General features: G+C 51.3%; 1 protein-coding gene across 1 annotated transcript in view; it reads left to right on the top strand.

The window, feature by feature from the left end:
• MYT1L (myelin transcription factor 1 like) overlaps positions 1-19,409 on the top strand; it is a gene marked incomplete at both ends in the record, with an annotated part of 127,913 nt that overhangs the window by 42,292 nt on the left and 66,212 nt on the right. The window contains 5 exon segments of the mRNA XM_080710960.1: positions 240-1,217; positions 5,795-5,929; positions 9,390-9,480; positions 11,081-11,188; positions 16,167-16,381. Of these exon segments, the coding sequence (XP_080567086.1) occupies positions 240-1,217; positions 5,795-5,929; positions 9,390-9,480; positions 11,081-11,188; positions 16,167-16,381 (1,527 nt within the window).

Below are 19,409 nucleotides of genomic sequence, written 5' to 3'. Positions count from 1 at the left end.
CTCTTAAGTTTAATTAGGAGTGCGGATAGTTCACAGCAGATCTTCTCAGTGGCCTCCGTCTCAGCCTGCTCAGCCCTTTGTCTTGACTCCTTCAGCCAGGCGCGGACGTGGCGATGGCTCTGTCCCTGGCCGAGCAGGCGCCCTCGCCTTAGGGTGCTGTCCGTGCTCTTGCAACTATGCTTTCCATTCTAGCCACTTCTTTCTTTCTTTTCCTTTTGTCTTCTTTACTCTCTTTGCAGAGGACCATCAGTTGAACTGTCACGGCACGCGGATGCTGCAGGATGCAGAGAAGGACGACAGCAACAATGATGAGTACGACAACTATGACGAGCTGGTGGCCAAGTCGCTGCTGAACCTGGGCAAGATCGCCGAGGACGCGGCCCACCGTGCCCGGACCGAGTCAGAGATGAACAGCAACACCTCCAACAGCCTGGAGGACGACAGCGACAAGAACGAGCCCCTGGGCCGCAAGGGCGAGCTCAGCCTAGACCTGGACAGCGACGTGGTCCGAGAAACCGTGGACTCCCTCAAGCTGCTAGCGCAAGGACACGGCGTCGTGCTCTCGGAAAACATTGGTGACAGGAGTTACGGGGACAGCATGTCACAGCAGGATAGCAGGAATATGAACTATGTAATGCTGGGCAAGCCCATGAACAATGGGCTCATGGAGAAGATGGTGGAGGAGAGCGAGGAGGAGGTGTGTCTGAGCAGCCTGGAGTGCCTGCGGAACCAGTGCTTCGACCTGGCCCGGAAGCTCAGCGAGACCAACCCGCAGGACCGGAGCCAGCCCCCCAACATGAACCTCCGCCAGCACGGCCGGCAGGAGGACGACTTCCCGGGGAGGACGCCCGACAGGAACTACTCGGACATGATGAACCTCATGCGGCTGGAAGAGCAGCTGAGCCCCAGGCCCAGAACGTTTTCTAGCTGCGCCAAGGAGGACGGGTGCCCGGAGCGGGACGATGACACCACTTCCATCAACTCGGACCGCTCCGAGGAGGTATTCGACATGACCAAGGGCAACCTGACCCTTCTCGAGAAAGCCATCGCTCTAGAGACAGAGCGAGCCAGGGCCATGAGGGAGAAGATGGCCTTGGACGCCGGGCGGAGGGACGGTATGCGCTCCTACGAGGACCAGTCCCCAAGGCCGCTCCCCGGGGAGGACAGGAAGCCCAAGTCCAGTGACAGCCATGTCAAAAAGCCATACTATGGTAAAGGTAATATTTCTACCTAACGTAAGTTGCCTCATGGAAACATGAGCACAGTAGAAGATGTTGATGATAGTCTACAATCCAGAGTACGAATCACACTAATTTTTTTTATCTCTAATGCACATTTTAGAGTTGCTTCCAGAATTCTCTTTTGTGATGATGTTTCTGAAGAGCAAATAAAACATTTGTCTGAGAAATACATAAAGCAGCTCAATGTCCCATTATTAGAGCAGACAAGTAAAACGGCAGTCAGTGGGAAGATGTATTTTTTGAGCAGATAGGGCCAATACCCAAACACATCCTGCGATAGAATGCATCCTGGTGAGCCTGCAGATAAGGCCAGATATGTGCTGAGCGGCAGGGGCTGACGTGACGTTAGTCCAGCAGGGCGAAGCACATATTTTATCAGTTGGATTGGGCAGGTGGCTTCATGACTTCTGAAACTACTATCCAGTGGCAGTTATCGATGAGATCCTCTGTAGGCACCACCGTGATACAGGAACTGGACGGGAACCAGTAGCTGATGCCTGAGCGCAGCGCACATAAGTTACCCGGGCAGTAGGGTAACCAGAGCCTGCACCATGCGAGGCACGGCGGCCTGTCAGACAGCAGAGCGGCTTCCTCAGCACACGCCTTGCTCTCCCTGACTCCGCTGCCTTGTGACACAGTCGTGATGCTCCCTCACACGTAATATATTAGAAATGCTCAAAACCACCCAGTTTGATCATTTTAGCTGAATTGTTTTTACAAAATATGTGAGCATATATTTGCATATATCCATGTATTTAAGTGTATAGACATATCTTACGTACACACACACACACACACACACACACACACACACACATTCAACCAGACAGAATGACTTCATGTTTGAGATGGAAGCATCAGTGTCCACTTGCAGTTTGAGGCAGGTTACAGTTCAGCTTCAGGTAGGGCCTGGGTATTGACTGTTACCTCATTTACAAGTTTCTTTCAGGGCTAAGAAGCAGTTTCAAGAATGAAGTTGGTAATTTCTTAAATCCTATGTTGTTAACACCAAAAAGCAATTCCTTTTGGGTTTCCATTTTATTCTGTGCATTATGAATACTGACTTTTATTACTGTGGATCTGATAATGAGGCTCAGTAATTTAATTTGAAAATCAGTTGCTGTATAAACTTGAAACATTCAGAAAAATTGCTGTTACAAAGGTGTTTATTCTCCTCTCAATGTGTGCATGTAACTCCTACGGCAAGCTGGGCATCACTAGAACAAAATCCAAACTGGAGACTCACCGAGGCCAGAGCTAGGTGCACGCCTGGTTGGCACGCACCTGGACACCCACAGCCCTTCTGGCTACCAAGGTGGAGGCCAGGCCTATGGAATGCAGAGTGTGACCCAGGAGCCTTGCTCTAAAGAAAACAAGAGCCTTTAGCTCGGTGGAGCTCCAGGCTTGCTCCAGGCATTTTAAAGGCTACAAAATGCAGTATACATGTTCTAAGTTATATAGCTATCAATGTCAACAAGATGCGCAAAAATTATGTATTAGAAATTTTGGTTGAGTTTTTGAGAGTCATACAGGAACCAAATGTTTTTAGGAAGCAGTGGCCCTTCCTCTGTTTGATTGCTCTGTTGAGCAGGTACAGATGTTTGGCTTACCTTAGAGTTCTAGAGCATGGCTTGCAGGATGGAGCTCTGGTGAAGAAGCACCGGGATGGGTGTGTAGCTGCGGATGCTGACTGGGTGGCGGACCCTGTGTGGCGATGGTTTCTTTGGTTTATGTGGTTTCTCTAAACTCGTGAACTTGATCCAGAGTTTGACTTCGGTTGTCTTGCTGTTTTTTTGCATTGCTTTTTTGCAAGAAGTGAAATCAGATTGCTTGCTTCCCCCATATAAGCTGGGTCAGGGATGGGAACGAACAGTAAGACCACGACATGCTTTTTCCCTATGGAAGGAAAAGACTCTAAGTTTGGGCTTTCTTGTGAGGTGCACGGCACTGAGTCAGTTTTTCCAGATCTACCTCTGGCAAAAGTCCCTTCAGTTCTCTATCATTTTGTGATATTGTCTAGAGTTATATTCAGAATTAAATAAATAGAGCCAGGAAAGGCCAGCAGAGGGTAGTAGAGAGACTAAGACTCCTTTTAAAAAGTTCATGCGATCGTGTCTCCAGGTCTGTGTTCAGGGGCTCTGGTGTGGCAGTAACAGTGAGCAAACATTGTGTCAATCCTCGTTTCCACAATCACCAAACTGATTTAACACCGCCAATGCAATATGTCCAAAATCTTGAGCTAATGCAAAAGAAGTCAGTCATGACCCTCCTCTGTCTTCTGCACAAACATATCCTCTACTACACTGGACTGAAAGGGGAGATAGCTAACCATGCAGACAATTTTTTTTATTCTACAAGTCGCTGTTAAGTGTTTGGTTTTATCACTGGTGTCTTTGCTTGCTTAGTTGTTTTGTGCTTGCTTGTATGTTTGCTTTCAAGGTAAGTTGGGATTGCAAGAAATAAGAAATCCAGAGGCAGTAACCCTGAAGGCAGGCAGTCTTTGTAACCATCTCAACCAGGATTCCATGCATTGAGAGGAGAGGAGACCCTTGTTGTCTTCCAAAATTTGAAATGGTTTCGAGACATCATGCTCTTTACAGAAAGCCATGATTATTTTCAAAATATTCTCAAAGTCTGGAAATCATATAATTTGTGAGAAATTACAAGGATCCGATGAAATAGTCACTTAATGATTAGTAACAGGGATAACCTGAGTTTTTAATCCTTCACAAATCACTTGTATATGGTTAAAAATCTTTACTCTCGCCGGGCATGGTGGGGCACGCTTATAATCCCCTTGCTTGGGAGGGGGAGACAGGAGGATCGTGCAGGTTCGAAGCCAGCCTCTCTGGCCCAAGACACCCTGTTTCCAAATAAAAAAAGTATAAAAATAGGTCTGGGAGTATAGCCCAGAGGTAGAAGGGTTTCCAGGAACCCCAATACCACCAAAAATAAATAATAATCAATACTTAACTTTGAAATTGTTACTGTGCACCTGCTATTTTCTAGGTATGTTGATTAAATTATACTGATATTGTTATGAGATTACTCACAAGGCAATCACATGCTAGGCTCTTAGTTGGCATGTGTAAGAGAAGACCCATAGGTGATTAGACCTGAAGTCAGACCCCTAAGTTCCAGATTCATTTCCAGAGACTACAGTCCATATACCAGGGCTGGATAGTCGCTGACAGTGGTGTGTGAGTTATCTCTCTCCCTGCCAGCTCAGACGTACGAGGTCCCAGCATCTGATAGGCATGTCATGTAGAATAAACATTAGCTGGAAGAAGAGAAGCGCTCCTTTAACAGGGGCACAACAGCACCCATAAGTCCTGTGAGCCCTTTGTCTATTTCACATGAATGACTTACGAAGAAAGTCTGTGGGAGTTCAAACATTTTAAAACCAAGCTTTTCCCTTAATAGAAGCGGATTCTCAATCAAAAGCAAGACATGCATTTTCTAGAATCCCAATTGGCCTGGTTAATGAGAATCAAACCCTAAACAAAATTCAACTCCAGCATTATCTGGACCAAGTCGTAATAGTTACATCTACTGGCAAGCTGAGCAACTGGTTTTCAAAAATTGATTCAAAAATACAGGGTGTCCCACACTTAGATTGACTACTGGTCTGAGCTTAGCCTCAGAAATATTTTCTGGAGTTATTATACTGCATGGTTATTAGCTGTGGTCAGTACTGGGTGTACAAATGATACTGTTAGCAATGTTTCTGCATTTCTGGTATCTGTGTTTAATTCTGGGGCCACAAGTGTGCTCTAATCAGCCCTTGACTATACTGCAGAAAGGCCCGCAGGGCTCTAGACGAGCGTTACCTTAATTCTATGATGCATGCACAGCATTACACAAGCCTTCCTCTGGTTCCAAGCACAGACGAAGAAATCAAAACAAACGGTTGCTCCGGCGGCTTCTGAAGCATTTTTGATTGCCCATCGCCTCTGCCAGGTGGGCGCTCCACCCTTTTGGTCATCTGCTTACAGTGCCTTCTGAGAGTTCAGTTTATTTTCCAAAAACTGCTGAATTGCTATGCTAAGAAACAGTTCTGTTAACCTCAAGAGCAAAGTTCAATGCCAGTAGAATTGTGCAGCTTGCCGTGTGGCGCCGAGCGCTCAGTAGGGCATTCCGCTGGAGCGCTCGAGCCGAGTTGCGCCCTCTGGTTTCGGGGCAGAGGCTGCTGATGATACAGAAAGGGCTTGTTCTCTAAGAAGGTCACTGTCTCATCACTGTTCACCTTGATTTCTTTGAGCAGCACAGCTTGTCATGTAACACACGGGAAAACAATTCATCAAGAGTGAAGGTTAGGAAGAGGCGCATTTTTTCTTAGGATTAAAACTGAAATCCTTTCTGATCATGATGATACTGCACAAGGTTGAAAAAAATCACCCCCAGCCAAAACCCCACCCAAGCAAAGCACGGCGGCCCGGCCTGTCCCCACGCCGGCTCAGGCTCGGGTTTAGAAAGGTCTTCGGATTGCTGAATGATCACGTTTTCTTCGGTTGGTAAGCATTCATCATTCTCTTGGCACTTGTTGCTTTTAGATCCCTCAAGAACAGAAAAGAAAGAGAGCAAGTGTCCAACCCCCGGGTGTGACGGAACCGGCCATGTAACCGGGCTTTACCCGCATCACCGCAGTCTGTCTGGATGCCCGCACAAAGATAGGGTCCCTCCAGAAAGTAAGTCCACTTCTCACGCTACCCGCGGGCGCAAGCACACAGCTGTCTCCACCACCCTCCCACCTGACCTCATCTCCATCGTACTGCTCAGTGCACCCATAGCAAAGGAGGCCCTCCTGACCCCGACAGGCAGGCCCCAGGAGGAGCCGGCTCTGCCAACCTGCTCCTCTAGCCCGGTGTCTTCTGGGAGCCAGCTCCTGCTAGACCAGCCCAGGAGAGTGGCTCTCCTGCAGCCCATCCCCTGGAGCGAGGCTCCCAGGACCGCCCAGTCTATCCCAGCCTCAGACAGGTGGCTTTTCCACTTCTCATTTACAGAACTGAGCTAGACAGTCTCCAGGTCGGGCCCTCCTGCGCTGACCTGCTCTGAGCCCAAGGGAAGGGGCTGGGAATGCCTTCTGTCCGAGCGTCTGGCTTCTGGACGCTGAGCAGAGGCTCTGAGGCTTTCCACTGCAGTCTGCCTCCGCCAGTCCTCCCCTTCCCCCAGAAGGTCTTCTGTGAGGAAGTTTAAGTTGTGTGTTTTTTAATCTTACATATTTTTAATAGTCAGGTTCTGATAATATGGAATCAATCTATGAAAATCACTAAATTTCTTTTCGAATTGAAATGATCTAACTTTTGCTATCGATCTTTCCTTCAGAGGTAAAGTAGACAAGGTCTATAAAGTCAATTCGAATTGACTGTTCAGGAAACAGGCACATTTTCAGAAATGAGTGCATTTAAGATCTTGATTTTTCAGTCTAAGTCACATGGAGGATCTTCCTCTTATCTGAGATCATTTCCAGAGGGGAAAATGTAAAATCACTGGCTTGAGACATGGCAAGATGAGCAGCTGAGTATCTGTAGGAATTCTAAGCACTGGCCCACTAAAACAGGCGGCCTTGAAATCCTTGAGAAGCAAATCCATCAGCGGGGGGAACAGTTCTTGGTCCCACTGCAGACTTAGGAAACAGGCTTAGCTGAACTTCCTCCAGGAGAGGTTATTTTTAGAAGCTATTGTGGCTCCAGGTTTTCAGATGGCTGCTGAACATAACAAGCTTATGTTTCTTGTACCCCTCTTGAGGTCAGACTGGAAGATCTGGGAAACTAAACAAATTCAGTGTGGCGACAATCCCGTGTGTTACATGAGCCGGGAGTCCGCATGGGCTCCGCGGCCGCTTCCACGCGCTGAGCGCACACTCTGCCGGGGCTTGGCTCGCCGCGGGCCCGCGGGCGGTGCTGGTCTCGCCTTTCAGATGAAGAAAGAACCAGAGGTTCCATCATCCTTCGCTCCCGGGGACCAGCACCGTGGCTGGCAAACTTAGCGCGCTCAGTATTTTAAAAAACCCACGCTGAGCAGCGCAGCTGTCCCGAGGACAGACCGGAGCTAGCTGTGGACCCATAGCTGAACCCTCACTGTCTCTCTCCTCTGAAACTTGGGCTCCATGTTCCCACTCTTGTCCTAACAAGCCGCGCGACCTCAGGCATGCTGCACGCCCTCTGTTCTTGGCTTCCCTCATCTGCAAAATGAGGCCCTGGGACCAAACTCCCTGCTCTAAGAACAGATTCTTGATGCAACCTTTCTTTAAGATGTAGGTGTTTCACCTTTAAGGCCAGAGGCCAGTTCCTTTCTATATATGAGAAGTTCTTCTGACTGCAGGCCACCACAGGAAAAATCTAGAATGTAGCAGAAATACAGGCTGTGTTCTGACAAGGTGGACCTCGTACAGACCTTCCCTACCTTGCATCAGACCACGCGTGGTGATACCTTAGCAAGGCGAGAAGTGGGCGCTCAGATCGCACCTTGCTCTGCAAACACACACCCCCAGCATCCTAAAAAAGTATCTCCTGGATTTACTTTGGAATGGTTCCTGATAATACCACAAAAAATGTTTAAAAAAAAATGAAGGATGCCATGGGGTCATTTTTGGTTTTGCTATCTCTGGGCTGGCTTCCCCTGATCTCTTCTGACCAGTCAAACTCAACACAACACCCTATTAGGACCTGAGAGGGCGCGAGCCCCGGCAGACCCTACCACCACTGGCAACGGAGTCCACATCACAGAGCCAGGGCCCTTGGTGATGCCCAACCACCGCTGGGCAGAGGAGGAGGCTGTTGTCAGGGTCCACAGGAAATCAGGACATAGGAGAGTCTGGGACAGAGTCACAGAATGTTCCAGAGACATGCTATGCACAAAAGAGAAGGGGGGTGAAGGCTCCATGAGTGTGGATGAGAAGCCAGGAATATGGATAAGGAACTGAGGACTCGGTTGCACTGGGGGTAGGCAGCCCCACGCGGTGTTCCCAGCAGGATGCGGAGGGCCAGAGGCCAGGCGCAGAGGTTTCAGACTGCAGCCCTGGACCAGCATTCGTAGCAACTGAGGGCCTAGGCCTGGGAGACGCAGTGAGAGAGAAACGGTAGCCGCCAGTGGAAGACCGTGTTAGCAAAGTTCAGCGTAAAAGGGGGGAAGGTGTGTTGAAAAGCGCCTGTGTACTGTTCTAGCAGGTGGTAGGAAGACGGGAAGGGATGAGAGTGTATGATCCGCAGGTTCCCAAACTCATTGGCATACCACCCTCTTCAGGAAAAAAATACTCAGCACCCCCCAGTCGCTGCCACAGCCCCATTTTATTCAGTGACCCCAACTGCACTCAAAGCCACTACACCCCACGGTCATCCCAGTGTCCCCTGCAAGGGTGGTATCCCCGACCTTGGGACTCGATGGCTCCTCTGGAGTTTGCAGACAGCGGCTCAGAGGGGTAGAGCATCTTACTCATGAGACCAGAGAGAGGTCTGTTGTCTTGACTTGCCCTGCACGTCTGGCTGACCACAAGCCTCCCACATCAGAACAGTGCCGTGGACATGGAGGCCCGAGCCGAGGGGACACGGACAAGCCAGGCATGGCCGCTGCTGGGCTGTACACAGCTCCCCCTGATGGCAGCGGGCAGCATCCCCGAGCCCCAGAAACCAGCCCGCTTCCCCGCCTCTTAGCTTCCCGTGGTGAGAACGCCTAGCTCTTACCTCTCCAGCTCATGGTGCTTAAAGACCAGCCGAGCGCTCATTTCCTATGCCAAGACGGGTCTAGCTCATGAGTAAGGCCTGGGGATCCTGCTCTCCATGCCCACCACTCTGCCGTAACACTTTGTGTTTTCAAAGCCAAGGCATGTTTGGGGATGCCCGGGCCACGTGCTGGCACATGGCTAATCAGAACCCGTGCTTATGAACAGAGACCCGGGGCCTGCCTCTGCCCTGTGCTCGCCCCGCGGCCCCGCCAGCCAGCGCACTCAGCTTTGCATGCCGATCAGAGTCAGCAGAGGCCACCTCCTCTCTCTTCCGACCGTGTCTTCCTGATCATGCCCATCACAGACGTTTGTGGGGCGGTCCGTTGTGAACCCGCGGGCCTCGGTGGCCAGCGATTGCGTGTTCTTGTCCTCTGACCGTTTCTCCCTTTAACGCTGGCCTGTTTTCTTTACCCCCCCCCATCAAGTTCTTGCCATGCATGAAAATGTCCTCAAGTGTCCCACTCCGGGCTGCACAGGGCGCGGGCACGTGAACAGCAACCGGAACTCGCACCGCAGGTAAGCCGCCCCTCCAGGGTCTCTCGGGGACCATCCACCCGGCCCAGCTGCAGCGTGCGTGCAAGGCGCAGCCCAGAGGCCCTACTGGCAGAGTGGGTCTCCTTAGTTGTCTCACCGCATTGTGATAAGGGTTCCAGTCCCTGCCAACCACCCGCTTTGTGTCACATCCAAGATGTGAACCATGGCCACCAGAGGAATGAGATGAAAGCTCTGCCGTCTCCAGGTGTGGGCGGCCTCTGCCACGCACTACATAGGACCAGCAACTGGCTGGCACGCAGGAGCACTGCCCCCGTCCCCGGGAGTCACGCAGGCTGCCCTTGACCCTCTGCTGAGAGCCCGGGTCACCAGCACAGACCCTGGGAAAACGCTGGCCGAGGCCGGCAGTGCTGGGGGTATGTTGGGTGGTGTGTGTGTGCGTGTGTGCGTGCGTGTGTGCGTGCGTGTGTGTGTGCGCGTGCGTGCGCGTGCACGCGGTGGACGGCTTTGCCTCCACCGTTGCCGGTCACACCCCGTTCAGAGCCACGCTTTGGTTTATAGCAGTCCCTGTCCCCTGCTGTCCTCTTCAGCTCTCTGAGGGCGCTGAGCTCCTCATAACATGCGCTTCGTATCAGATTCGTCCCCTGCTCAGGATCTGCAAAGTGATTCTGTTCAAATTTGTCTTCACTCGGTGGTTTCAGCTGCACACGCTCACATAGAATGATGTCTGTACCTGTAAGGTTTCTCTTTAACTTTTGCTGTCTGGGTGGCAAACATACTTTCTCCTGCTACATTTGCAATGAAACCCATTACAGCTCTGTGCTTGTCAGAGACTTCCTGGTGCTCCTGCAAAGGAGGAATGGCCAGGATTGTTTTGTGCCGAGCACAGTCTGATGGAGCATTTTCAGAGTCCAGTCCTCCCTCAAGCCTGGCTCCATTGAGACAGGACCATGCGGGTGAGGGCGTCTGCACACGTGTGAGGCACTGGGGAGCCGCACACAGGTGCCACGCCTTCATGGAGAGGCAGCCTAAGCGCAGAAGTGCCTCTCTGTCTTCTCTCCCATACTGGCCAGTCTGGTCTGCTTCTTTTCAAAACACACTGTATTGCAGTCTAGGGATTTTTCTGCTTTCTTCTGACTTGTGCTTTCCTTCCTGCGGAGAGCACATGCTGCTAAGTTCAGACAGACTGGCAAAGCCCTGGGAAGCCTTCCCTTAGAGCTCCGTCTTCTGGTGCCGCCCGCTAACCACCAGGCTCGGGCCTCTCGAAAACGCATCCTGCCCACCCCATAACGCCTCGTTCCCCGAGATGGTGAACATCCCAGAAGGGACTCTCTGCTTGAAACTTTGGTAGCTCCTGTTCTCTGGAATACACAAGAATTTGGCTTTCTCTCTCTGAGACAGATCCAGCATGCTTTGTACACTGTAGGACCGGACCGAGATGAGAACATGCAGACAAGAGACAGGACCAACCAGTCCGCCCGTCGGGATCGCACGCGGGCTGGGGACCTGCCCACTCTGCCCACGTTGGGCGCCCGGGCCAGCTGAGGGGGGCGGGTGGTGATGGGGCCAGGGTGTTGAGAACCATTGGAGACCAGGCCGCTAAACCCCCTTTCTGTGATTGCAGCCTCTCTGGGTGCCCTATTGCTGCAGCAGAGAAATTGGCCAAGGCTCAAGAAAAGCATCAGAGCTGTGACGTGTCCAAGTCCAACCAGGCCTCGGACAGAGTGCTCAGGTACCGAGCAGGAGTGTGTCGTTCACGGGGTCCGTGTGTGGCCATCCCTGACCCACCTAAATGCCCTACTCCACAGGTGGATGCAGAGCATGAAGCAGCTGGCATCCTCAGTCTGGGGATGCTGAAAGATGGGGAGTCCAGCCTTCTCCCTGGTCTCCATCGACCCCACAAGACTCTTTAAATGAGAGAGTTGGATGCGTCGTCTTGTCTGGTTTTCTTTATGGCCCTGATGTTTCATGAGTCTATGAATGCTAGATTAATAAGAGCCCCACAGGAATTTCCTTAGTTGGAGCCGGGGCATCCAGCCGACCTATAGGATGCTATTGCTGGGTTTGAAAACGTAAGAGGGGTGAGCGCTACCCGGCACATCTATGGGAGCTTCGTGTCTGAGACGCTCCAGGGCTGTCACCTCCCTTGAGCCTCTGGCTCCCAAGAAGGAGGCGGTGTGGGTGTCATGCCACCTCTTGACAAGCCAGGGAGCCAAGCACAGGGCATTCGCAGGCTTACGCGCAGTCGCTCAACCCCCGCATGTGACGAGGGAGACAGCGGGAGCTGCTTTTGCAGGTGGAGGATGAGGCCCAGGGGGACCCATGACCGTGCCCGTTACATGTGCCTTTCGCTTTCCCAGCTGCCCCAGGCCCTGTCCATGGAAGAGGTCACCAGCAGCGTGACCATCCACTGCATCCCTCTCTGCTCCTAACGGTGGCCGTCACCCCACAGCCACGCACCCGCTGCTGCGCCCAAGCACCAGCTCCTGACCCCGCTACTGTCGATGGCCGGCCTCTTTCCACAGACACAGCCTCTTGCTCCTGCTCAGTTATTCTTTGGGATAGATCACCTGGAGAAAATTGCCATGCCAGGGCCGTAAATAACACTTTGGTTCAGGCATATTATTTCACAGTTTCTTACATGATTTTACCACAATTAAATGACCTCTCTCTTTCAATTGGAAAGCCTAAATATTTATAGAAAATCAGAACCCTTTAATTAGGCAAAAATACAAACATAAAAACATCCATGATCCCACTACCCCAAGGAAACCTTCACTAAATTTTTATTTTTCTGTGCATGGGTATGAATCGTCGACTGTACCCATCACAAACTCCCCCTTGCCCATACACACTGGTTTATAGGCAGTTAGACAATACTGAACACACTACGGGATTTTCTCCCTCCACTCCACAGCCCGCAGTTAGCACGGGAGCCCTCACAGCTAGGAAAGGAAAGCAGCTCTTCAGACTGTAACTCAGGATCCGATGGTCTCTAACCAAAGGAAACTTTGTAAAGTCCTGGGAGAAATTTGAGGCAGAAAGACGATACCTGGCTTCTTCTGCCTACTTCGACCAGACCCCAAAAGCTAGAAAGAACTCTGCGTGGCCAGGCGACCGCGCCGCATGCAGGCGGGTCTGCTCCCAACAGTCAGCTCTGAGCGTGGCCCGCTAGCAGCCTGAGGCACATTAACGGTAGATGCATTAGAGGCAGACTCCGGCTCCAGCCCGATGGCGGGAGCTTGTGGTGCTGATATGGTGGACAGCTACATCCAACGCCCTAAACGGGACCACAGACCAATAACTGCATAGACAGCTTTCTTTATAAGCCTCTGGCTGGCATGGGGAGCAGGGTGGGACAGGCCCCTAATAGAAAGAAAAGGACCCCACTCCCACTGCCGAGGGCCACCAGGGGCCAGTGCAGGTATGGAGTGTGGACGCTGACCGCCATGGCCTCCAGGCCCTCCTGCCCAGGTTGCAGCCCCCTCTGCTGCCTCCTGCGGCCTGCCGCTCCTCCATCCCACTGGCCTTCGGGAGGCTGAGGGACGATGATTCTGCCAGGTCCAGACCCTCTGCCAAGTCAGAGCTGGCCAGTCTGCCCCAGGGTCGCCGCTCTTTTAACCCTCATCCTTGGCCTTTGGGGCTTCTTGCCTGAAATACATTCTCGCCCTACCCTGAGTCGTAACCTAAAACTTCACCTGTGCCCGCAAGCATGGCCTTTGCATGACAGCCGGACTGCTCCCAGAGCCTAGGGCCCCTCTGCTCCACAGTCCCCACGCCCCACACGCCCAAGGCAAGTCTGGGCTTTCTCACGCAGTACCCTGTGTTACCTGCTAAAACGTCCCCAGATAGGCAGCGGTGTCACCTGCTAAAACGTCCCCAGATAGGCAGCGGTGTCACCTGCTAAAACGTCCCCAGATAGGCAGCGGTCGATTGTGCCCTCATTGAGTTGCTTCCACAAGCAGGATAGGACAAACTAATGAGACCAAAGCAGGAAGGCTGGTAACTGCATATGGTGAAGGTTTGCCGTGCTGTATTTAAAGGTGGCACGGGCGAACTAGTAAGCGTCATGCAAAAGTTAACTTACTTTCCTATTTTAAAACCCTGGATATCAAAACTTCATAAAAGCTCTAGAAACCAATATAAATTTGTGAAATAACCAGAGAAGAAATTGATTATGCACAAGGGTGCATATGGAGTCACAATTTATGATAGTAAAAACATTTTCGAAAAGTTGGAAAAGGTGGAAAATACTAAGCTGTTCAATTACTTTAATATCACACAGTCATGATTAAGAACTCTTCTTCTTTTTTTTTTTTTCCTGTGGTACTGGGGTTCCTGGAAGCCCTTCTACCTCCGGGCTACACTCCCAGACCTATTTTTTATATATATATTTTTATTTGGAAACAGGGTCTCTTAAGCCAGCACGGCTGGCTTCAAACCTGCGCGACCCTCCTGTCTCCGCCTACCAAGCCCAGGGATTACAAGTGCACGCCACCATGCGCAGCTATTAAGAACTCTTCTTAAAGCCTTAGTATCAAGAAGCAAAATAAAATGCCATGTAAAATAAAGTGAGAAATATGTAAAATGGCTAAATCTTGACTATTTAAAAATAGTAAATGATTAACCAGAAAAATACACCAAAACCTTAATATTTAAAATATATCAAAGAATTATAGGTGATTTTAGTAGGTTTTATATCTTCTAAACATATTTCACTGAATCATGTAGTTCTTTTTTTCCTTTTTCAATTTTTTTTTTTTTGTGGCTGTGGGGATTGAACCCAGAAGCATACTACCTCCAAGCTACACCCCTAGCCCTTTTTTAATTATTTGTTTTGAAATAGATTCTCTCTCAGTTACATTGCTAAGAACCGCACTAAGTTGCTAAGACTGTCCTCAAACCTGCAGTCCTCCTGTCTCAGCCTCCTAAGTGCTGGGATTGCAAACAGGTGTACCAGCCTTGGCATGTTCTACTTTCATAATCATAAAAAGCAAAACAATTGTTTTGACATTTGATTCCCTAAGGCAAGTGTGGATGATCTGTGTGTTCAAATATGCACAGCCTGCAGATGGGAAGCGAACTCAAGAGAATACTTTCAGCCAGACTCAGACAATCCGGGGGTACCTTGAGCTCATCCAGACTCAGACAATCCGGGGGTACCTTGAGCTCATCCAGACTCAGACAATCCGGGGGTACCTTGAGCTCAGCCAGACTCAGACAATCCGGGGGTACCTTGAGCAAGCGGAGGACAAGGCTCTGGGGTCCCATCCCGAGCCCCGCCGTCCATGAAGTCGGCCTCCATGGTACACACGTGCACCTGAAGCCTTATGATTTCAGAAGCTCACGAAAATTCTGTGCTCGTACTTGAGGTGCAGGCAGAGCCACGGGGCTGATGAACAGCAGGGGGGAGCAGAACCCACCAACGGGGGCCTCGCAGCGAGGCCCAGCCCAACACTGACGCTCCCGCCTTGTGCGCTGTTCTACAGAACATGAGCCTGCTCGGGTCTTTATTCTCAATACATTTTACATAATTCAGAAAGAGACATCAGGAAAATCTCTGCCCTGAAATTCAAGTTTTATAAGATTATGATGTGTAAAAACGGTGCTTATGTAGAAATGTCTAGAATACTTTATGAATATTTTACCTTAAGAAAGGTTTTTTAAAATAAAAACTGACTAGATTATAGAACTACATGTTTACAGATATCTCTATAGCTATGCTACAAACAGACGTTGGGTAGAGGGCATATAAGATAAATAATTTCTCTGTAAGTCTAAAGTGATCAGGTAAAGTTTAAGAAGCCTGACGTTGTGGTGCATACCTCTAATCCCAGTTCTTGAGAATCTGAGACAGGGGGATTGCAAGTTTGAGGCCAGCACATGGGAACTTAGTGAGATCTTGTTTCAAGATAAAAAATAAAATAGGGCTTGAGGTCTAGCTTAGAGGTTGAATGCTCCTGAGTTCAATCTCCAGGACCCCACACACACCAAAAAGAGTCCAAGAATCCCACTTAAGAGAGACACCATTGACAGATACACACAAAATAAGAGAAGCATCAAGGCATGGATACCCATGGGATGCTTTCCCATTAATACTTACCCGAGTCTAAAATGACTGCTAGGTAAAGACACTGAAAGTGTATGTAGAGACTGGACACGACGTTCTGTTGCCCACATAGACCAGTTGTGGTCTGGAGCCTCCGTCCGCGTCCCCAGGAGTCTGCCCTTGCTCCCTCGCCCACGGCGATGCCGCCTCACTGCTCTGTGACCACGGAGGCTTGGGCTCTGAGGCTTCCCAGCTCCTTTCCTGTCACAGCTTGATTATAGCCACTCTCCCCTTACGAGAAACATAGAGAGCACTTCAAGTGGTTTCTTTTCCCTTCCTTCCTTCCTTCCTTCCTTCCTTCCTTCCTTCCTCCCTTTCCTCCTTTCTTCCTTCCTCCCTTCCCTCCTTCCTTCCTTCCTCCCTTCCCTCCTTCCTTCCTTTTTCTTTCCTTTCTTCTCTTCTACTCTCCAATGTTGACCTCTCAGCGGATGGTTCATTTGGGGCTGTAAAGTTGAAGCACGCGTCGTCTTTTCTCAGGAAAATGAAGCTGAGGTTTCAGTGAGAGGTCTTGCCGCGGTGATACCCGGAGGAACTGGGGTGCGCTGCTTGGCGTGGGCGCAGCGTGAAAACAAGCATTGTTTGTTGTCTTGTCTACTTCCAGGCCTATGTGCTTTGTCAAGCAGCTCGAGATTCCTCAGTACGGCTACAGAAACAATGTCCCCACCACCACGCCGCGCTCCAACCTGGCCAAGGAGCTTGAGAAATATTCCAAGACTTCGTTTGAGTACAACAGTTACGACAGCCATACTTATGGCAAGAGAGCCATAGCTCCCAAGGTGCAAACCAGGGACATATCCCCCAAAGGATATGACGATGGTAGGAGGTGCACGCTCTTTACACGGGAGACGCGTTGCCGTTGATGATGTTGTGTTGTGTGTGACATGTCTGCAGGCCAGCGCAGCCTCTGGGGCCAGGCAGCGGGTGCCCACACTGACACCCACAGGACTGCCGCGTGCTGAGGGCAGATGGACAGACCCTGGGAAGGGGGCCTTTCCCCTGAGCACGGAAGGGAGGAGCCACGGTCACAGCCACACCATGCCCCATGCGTGGGAGAGACAGTCCGCTCATCTCAGGAAGCCCCCCTTAGCTAGGTGACCCTCATCTCAGGAAGCCCCCCTTAGCTAGGTAACCCTCATCTCAGGAAGCCCCCCTTAGCTAGGTGACCCAAGGCAGGTCCTGCAGGGAGAGCGGCCAGGCTCTGGGGGAAAGCTCTGCCGTTCTTCGGCGCCCTCAGCCTGGGATGCACATTAGAGTCACAGGGGACACGGACTGTCTCACATTCTTGCCCCACCCGCACCCCAGATCAGCTGACCAGGACCTTCTGGGTGTGCCCTGAGTGGTGGTGTTTCTAGGCGCATCCGCGCCTCGTGGCTCTGGCTGCATCCTCCGGCTGGCACCCCCTGCCTGGCAGCTCTCACAGCAGGAAGGGCCTGGGTGCCTCCTCTACCTGGGCACACAGGTGGGAGGAAAGGGCCGGCCTTGGCGCCCCAGCCGACCCGACCTCACTGAAGCCCGTGGCGACCAGTGCCCACCTCTTCCCGGGGAAGGGCGGTTTACTCTCGTGCCACGTGGTGCCCTGCCAATGGTGGGCACAGTCACGAACGCATCACCCGCCACCTTGGTAAGTCTTCATTGCTGAGGGGAGGTGTAGGTCTGTGGTGTTACTTTCTTATCTAACCACACGGCTGCTTTAAATCCTAGGATGTAGACTTCGCGGGCAGATTTTACCTGTGGGGCCTGAGGTGTGAAAGTTCTGCTTTCAGTCTTTTCTTGGTACTCTCTAGCAGAGGAAGGACATGGGTGTGTAAGGATTTGGGCTCCTCTGTGAAAACGGCATTTAGCTAAAATCAAACACCCACACCTAACAGAATATTTCAGTTGAATGTTGGGGAGTCAGAAGCCTGCTTACATTCTAGAGAAGCCCTGCGCTCCTCTCTAAGGTGCTTTCCTTACCTTGGTCGCAGCTCATCTGTGCAGTGAATGAACTTGAATGCTTTCATATCCGCTGCTGGTTACCCTTCCACATCACTTCAACATTTAGAAACACAGATCTAAGTGGTGAAGAGGATGGGCTTTAAGGTGTAAAAAGAATGAGTATTTTGCTTGGTTGTTTATTTGGTCAGAGTTACTTGCCAACTTCAGGTTTTGCTGTAATTCCAGTCTCAATCGCTCAAGCCAGAATCACACGCACACTGAGGGAAGACTCTCCCGGTATGAGTTCCAAGCCATTGACATTTCCAGGGGTCCAGTTAATTCTTTCAGGAGGTGTTTGTTCTTATACATCTATTTGGTGGCGGTTCTGCGCGGCCTGATCTGAGTGCTATGGTGGGACTCTGTGAAAGAGGACACAAGCAGAGGTTAATGCCTGTGGCTCCATGCCCATGTGTGGGCTACAGTCAAGTTACTAGGGCTGCTCCTGTGCTAGTCTGGTGATATGGGACAATCAGCCTATCCACACACCCGTTTCATCAAGATCAGAGTGGGGGTAGTTCTTAAAGGGCCGCATGAAGTGAGTGGAGGCCAGGTGCTGTGTATGGGCAGCCTTGGCCGGTCAAAGGCAAAGGGACGGAGGCTCTGCTGCAGAGCAGGCAAGGTCCCTGTCAGTAGGAAATGAGGCTGAGCCATGCTTTTCTTGGTCTTCCAGAAAGCCAGGGTGCAGATGAAACCTCAGCGTCAGGTCTTCAGGAAGCCAAGGAAAGAAATGCAGTCTTTCTCCACGATTTACCAAGAAACCACGGTGACAACTCTCTCCTTCACACTACGTTCATGTGACAGATTTTAGAGAGTCCAGGGAGTGCCCACTCAGGACAGACCTGCTGGGTCAGGGCTGGGAAGGACGGTGGCCTGGGGCAGCCATCCCTGCATCTGGCACCTGGACCAAGGTGGCCGCCGCTGCACCCGAGACAGAGAGTGGAGTGACTGCTGTGCACAGAGCAGTATTGCCAGGGGATGAGTCTGCTGTAGAAAAGTATAACAGGGCCTGGGGTGCAGAACAGAAGAGAAAAGAAGTAAGGCCCTTCCCCAGTCTTGAGGTGCCCCTAAGTCACACCTCTGTGGTCAAAGAAGACAGCCATTGCCCTCAGCAAAGCTTCCTTCAACCCTTGGTTCTTTAGACACTGCTGGGGCCCGCAACCTCTCTGTCTTTCAGTCCATCCATTCTTTCCTTTTGCACAGAAGAGATGATAATACGTACAAGATGCTGAGTCCCTGACCACCCCCAGCCTGCAGTGGTGGCCCTTCCCCTGTGCCCACAGATGTGGGCCCATTAAGGGTGCTCCCACCCCAGCCCACAGGGCAGCGGTGCATCCCTGAGTCCTTTTGCCCCAGCGTCTCCTCTAGAAGACTTTCTGGGGGTCAGGAGGCCTGTCCTTTGGCTCCAAACCCTGCAGCACTGGGCAGGCTGGGCAGGCAGGAGCCGTGGGAAGGGCACCTCTGGCTGAGACGGACATCAGGACCTGCCTTGCAGCCCTAATCTAGTAGGTTCTGAACAAGAAGGCCCCTTTCTCCGTGTGGGATTCTGCACCCACACTTAACTTGTTTGCAGTGAGCTCTGGGGAAGCCTGAGACCCAGAGCTGCAGGCGGGGCTGTGGGAGTAGAAAGGGCGCAGCAGGTCTCAGGGTTATCCTCAGCACCCACCTGCAGGAGGGGTGGCCTCCACTCGTGTGCCTTCTTGCCTGGTTTTCATAGAAATTCGGGGTCATCGGGACATATGTATTCCCTGCCTGAGAAGGCTAGTGCAGGAAGGAATGAATGTTCCCAGGAGGATGGGGTGTGTGCGGTGGGATGTTCAGGGGCAGAGGAGGCACTGGAGAGGTTCTGGCTGGAGGTTGCTGTTTGTTGGGG

The sequence above is a fragment of the Muscardinus avellanarius genome, assembly GCF_963383645.1.
Source record: "Muscardinus avellanarius genome assembly, chromosome: 15".
NCBI lineage: Eukaryota > Metazoa > Chordata > Mammalia > Rodentia > Gliridae > Muscardinus > Muscardinus avellanarius.
Note: the sequence above shows the minus strand (reverse complement) of the source record. Positions and strands in the feature narration are given on the sequence as shown.